Below are 5,431 nucleotides of genomic sequence, written 5' to 3'. Positions count from 1 at the left end.
TGCAAATGGCATTGGAGACTTTCCAGCCCTAACAGTGGGCAAACACAGAGGTAGGAGCCAACAAATCCCTAACCAAATCTCAGTGTTAAAAAGCATTTATTACTCAAACGTGCAGATATTTGGCCCTTTCTGTATTTCAGGTTAAGTTTTTGAAAGGTTATCTTGCTTACACAAGAGCTGTTTGTCCATCTGCTAACCCTAATCTAATGTTCTGAAACACCAAATCATGTGTCAGAGAGAATCCCAGGCAGAGCTTAGACAACTCACCTGCCTAGGGCTGACAGCGTATAAAATTCTGTTCTTATCATAAACTCCACATTATCAAAATGCCACAGCAGCAAAGCACCCCAGGCTGTGTCACTGAACTAGCACAGGGTGTGAAACAACAGAGAGCAGAGAAGTACCAAAACACATTTATTACAAAAGAGCAAAAGTTTAAATGTTTGGTAGTAACAACAGGTTCAATCTGCTCATTGATCCCACAGTTTAAAACAAAGGTGAAGCAGAAGGGAAGGCTCACAAAGGAAAGCTGCAACATGCAAAATTGTGCATGGGCAACACACGGATGCTCTGAGCAACTCAAGGGGTAAACCAGAGGTACCCTAAGTACTCTTTACACAAACCAAGGTAGTCAGCATAACTCTAGTCTTCAGCTCAGTGACTTCTTTTCAGAAGAATCTTGGCTGGTACACAGACGTTTTGAGGCTGGTTTTGCTGGGAAAGGGTTAGGAAAAGTAAGTTATTTAATGTATAGTAAACAGACTGAGCTAAACCACAAGCCCTGGAACACTTAAGGGATTTAACAGGAAGAGATGAGAGTTAGTCAGGATTAACAGTCACAAATGAAAATTGTTACAGCAGTAATGGGAGGTCTTTACTAAATGCCAAAGAGGACTTCCAAAAAACCTGTATGGAGCTGCATTTTGACCTACATCTCAGTCCTGTCCAACAGCAGTGTGAAAGTAAGTTTCATGGCATTAAATCTTTATCAAACTTTCCTTTCCTCCAGTTCATGTAACTGCAGACTGGAAGGCTCGTCCCTCTCCCCTTGTCATGTAGCCCAAGGCCCAAGATCACTGAAACCAACCAAGTACTTCAAGAAACAAATGACCAATTAGAAAAAAAAGAAACCCAACAAAATTCAGGACATCTACTTCTCAATTAAATTGCGCAGAACCTGATTCTGCTGATGTGGTGACTCCAGACCTACGCTGAGTCCCTGTGAGCATGTGGGAGAAGGTCAGAGCTGGGCCCAGTCCCTTGGAATGCACCAAGCAATGCACCATTCTACCCTGGGTGAAGCACCAGTTCTTAAGTGTTTGGCTAACAGAAACGTGTGCTTGGCATTGGATCACAGAAGCACAGCATATCCTGTTGGAAGGGCCCACAAGGATCACTGAATCCCCATTCTCTCCCAGTACACAACCTAAGGCATAAAGGTCTGGTTTATTGCCTGTGGGGTGATCCTATCCAGTCCACCATTTTTCTGGTGAAGGCTCCTGCTGGGATCAGAGGAGCAGGCTGCTGTCACCAAGAGCAGAGGGAGCCCTGCAGCTGCTGCACACATGCAGGCACTGCTCAGTCCTGCCATTCACCTCCGTGCTCAGTGCCCAGCAGCATCGCAGTCCCACGGCCCCACAGGGCTGACAAGGTGGAGCCTGAAATCCCAGTGCCACGTGGGAGTGCTGTTCCTTACCTTCATCGGGGCAAGGCCTCTTGTACAGCACATCCCCTGGGATCTGGAAGCTGATGCACAGCATCTCCTTGTTGGGTGCCACGTTCCTAACCAGGTGCGTGGAGCAGCGTCCATCCAGGGACGCTCCCAGCGAAGCTTCCGCTCGTTCCTGAATGTCCTTGGCTGGATTGTCATGTTTGGAGAACCCATAGCAGTGCACAGTGGGAAGGTCAGCAGTGCTGCAAGGCTCTCCGACCAAGAGATGCCTGAACACACCCAGGAATTCAACAGCCAGAGCTGGCAAATTCATCACTATGTGGACAGCAGTTTTCTGCCCTTCTTTCCAAGGTGGGAGCTCTTTACTCAGCTCTTCCCTGACTGGCCCCCGGAGGAAGTCCCTGCCGTCCATATTGAAAGCTTTTACTTTGTTCTCTACTTTGTTTAGCTTGCAGTTGTGCAGGAGCCAGTGGTAGGATTCAGGGTTGAGATCATTTGCAAACACGTGGCACTTCTTCCTTGCTGCTGGAATGGCAAAGGGTCCGATCCCAGCGAAGACATCGAACAGGACGTCGCCTGGCCGTAACAGCTCGACGACACGGCCGTGCTCTGTGGAAAGCCTTGGGTTCCAGTACACCTTAGAGAAGTCCAGCTCATATGCAATGTTATTTTCTTTGACCTGAAAGCCCAAAACATTTGTTTAAGCCTCCGTGTCCAAATGCCAGGCATGATCATGTTTAAACATAGTGTTGAAGCATTATCAGTAATTAAGACAGCTAAAACCCAAGGTGCCATATCAAAAGGCAATGTGTACATGGCCACTTGTCCCACTGGTAGCACACATGAACCTTGTGAAAACAGACCAGCTCATCAGGAACAGCCATAAGGAATGTCCCACTGTCAGTCCTTATGTTTGGCTTACCCCTGTCTCAATCACCAGGTGGAAATAAAGCAACAACTTTAAATGACTGTAAAAAACACTGAGGCTTTTCATGAGCTTTGTGGCTGGCTGACAACTCCTTTATTGAAAGCAGAGCTTGGGAAGATGCCTCGAGCCCTCCTTGGTGGATCCACACAGTAAATAAGCGTCTGAGAGCAATACAGCACAAGAGCAGGAACTGTCAGCCAAAGCCAAAGCCATTGGGAGCCAGCTCTGCAGTCTGAAACACACTATTTCATCTCTCAAGGTGACAGTCTGGAAACAGAGCCAAACCCAAACTTTGGGATGACCACTATCTCAAGAACAGGCCGGAAAAGAACCAGTATTTATTCAGATGAGAATGGGATGCAAGATAATCCTCTCCTTGCACCACCACACTGGAACTGTGTGACTGAAGTGCAGTAACTTTGGATCCAAGTCACCGTGTCGCTCGCTTTGCCAGCAGGAAACATCCTGCAGTGTGTGTGCACTGCTGGGTGCTGCTCCCTGTGTGCCAGGTGTCTGCCTGAAGAGCTAACACCATCTGCACAGTATCTGATTGTCACTGCTGCCCTGACAATCCAATTGCCTCCTCTCTGCATGTACAGGATGTTCTACCAAGCTATTCAACATTTTTATTTGGTAATCGAATGTTTTCTCTTCAGAAAGGATAAAACTGCAAACAGTTAGGGAAAATATTTTTGTTGAAGCAGTGGCCAAGTTTCCAGCCACAGACAAGAAGAAATCTTGGCAGTTCCACAGTGCTTTACACCTGATAAATGTCAGAACAGAGGAGAGAGGAGGTTTGTCTTGCTGCTGACAGAAAAGGAAAAAGGCAAAGTGTTGCCTCAATTGCAAAGCCAGTGAAGTTTAAATCATGCTCTTAGGCTCTACACCAGCCACTGCACAAGGTCTGGTCACGGTAAGGAACTGCATTTTCTTAGATCAAATCCACTGAATCTTTTGGTTTTAAGTGAGAAACACTTCCCACTACAGGTGTGTAATTAGCATCTCTGTAAGAAACCTTTACAGCAGCTGCTTTTACACACCCTTAAATCCAGGCTGGGGACTTGAAATATTTGTCTTCATGATCCCCATGGCTGGGTTTGCCCTCGGCAGACCAGGACAAATGAATGACAAGTGACAGCTAACCCCTAGACAGGTGTCAGGAAGGGCACTCAGCAAAGGAATGGTCTAAACAGCATCCCTGCATCCCCTCTTTCCAGAAGATGCCTCTGGGATTTAACATATTAAAGTATCAGGGGGAGAAGGCTTTACCTTGGTTACCAGGTTGCTCTCTCCAGCAAGCACTTCCATTTCAAAATTCCTGTATGTGCTGTCAATGATGTTGGTCTTATTCACTACACAGGTGATTCCAGGATTCTTGTCCATTATAACCTGCCCTGAAAGAAAGGATGAAAGATATTTCAGTGAAGGGATCACAGCCTGTAACGTTCTACAACAGCCACAAAAACCACTGCTCTTTACAGTCAAATTAACAACAGGAAATGCTCAGTGAGGGGAGACCAGGACACTGTAAGAGCTGAGAACTGTGCCTTCAGGGCATTTGGCTACTCAAAGCCAAAATCAAAAGCAGTGGGTAGTGCTCAAAACTTTTGTGTAAGTAATACTTGTTCAAATATGTGTTTCACAACACACAGGATACACAAATGAGTTTCTGGAGGAGCTGTTTTACCTACCAATCAAATGTCTGTAGGGCAGTTGGTGATCCCTGAGGTTCAAGTGAGCTATGTGGCCAACGCGGCTGAATCCCGAGGTGACCTCCTGCCCCTGGGGAAGGACTGCTCGTAGGATCTCCTCTGACTTGAAGTTCTCATAAGTCAGCTCCAAGTTATACCTGGACACCTCAGGATCAACACTCAGCTCTTTTAGTACCTGCTGCTCTGATTCTCCCAATGAGAATTCCAGTATCTTATGAGGATCCAGGATAACAAGTCTACTGTCCTCATCTTCTGGATCCTCCACCACTCGCTTCAGGCCGGGTCGCTGCAGCACGGATTGTTTCAGGGACTTCAGCACACTGTTCACAATTTCCTTCTTGACTTTCAGAGCTGGAACAACAACTGTCCTTCTGAAAGCCTCCCTGTTCAGCAGTGTCATCCCACGCACTCCGGGATGTGGGGAGTACAGTTCTGGATTAGCTTTATCCTCCACGATTTCAGGCATGGTAGAAAAAGTATTTTTTTGAGCTACTACAAAGAGCTCAGGTATTCTGCCAGGAGATTGTGCCAACGGCATCCAAACTGCTGGAAATGATCTATTTGATACAGCTGTCCTAAAATGATGTGTTTTCAGTAGTCTGGCAGAGTATCCCAATCTCCACAAAGTCCTAGAAGAGAAATTATTCACTTTATAGACATTATGTAATCATTCCATTAAGAAGGCTGCAAATCACATGGATTTGCTGTTTTCTTAAACCACAATTTCCATCTGTACCAAACAATCCACAACAGTTTAGGAAAGCTCTTCATTATGAAATATATACAGCAAATTTCTGTTGTTTTGCAAATGTATTTTTAGACTTAAACACTAACTAGCTTTAAGCAGTGAGATAATCCCCTCCTGCCAAAGCCTGACCAAAACAACGACCTCTCTTTGTTCTAATAAATGTGGTATTAATCCCAGTAAGCCAAATGGAAAGATTTCTACTGTCTTGATCCTACTGCTGGATCCCTTCTGTGTCTGATAAAATTCATTACCAAGCAGTGGTTGCTGGAAAACAGTTATTAGCAACAGTGGTCACAATCACTCTTCAGTGATTTCTGCCTGCCAGACCCCAGTGTGGGGTTACACACTCCAGTGTCTTTGCTCCATGAGCT

At 45.8% G+C, this 5,431-nt stretch overlaps 1 protein-coding gene across 1 annotated transcript; it reads right to left on the bottom strand.

Annotated features, from left to right (window-relative positions):
- Positions 1-649: 649 nt before the first annotated feature.
- On the bottom strand, positions 650-4,988 carry TRMT5 (tRNA methyltransferase 5). Its single transcript, XM_009083136.1, is given in 4 exon segments — positions 650-714; positions 1,697-2,351; positions 3,870-3,994; positions 4,292-4,988. Coding segments are annotated over 4 exon segments (1,542 nt in total).
- Positions 4,989-5,431: the final 443 nt, after the last annotated feature.

This window comes from Acanthisitta chloris, unplaced genomic scaffold (genome assembly GCF_000695815.1).
Source record: "Acanthisitta chloris isolate BGI_N310 unplaced genomic scaffold, ASM69581v1 scaffold32469, whole genome shotgun sequence".
Taxonomy (NCBI): domain Eukaryota; kingdom Metazoa; phylum Chordata; class Aves; order Passeriformes; family Acanthisittidae; genus Acanthisitta; species Acanthisitta chloris.
Note: the sequence above shows the minus strand (reverse complement) of the source record. Positions and strands in the feature narration are given on the sequence as shown.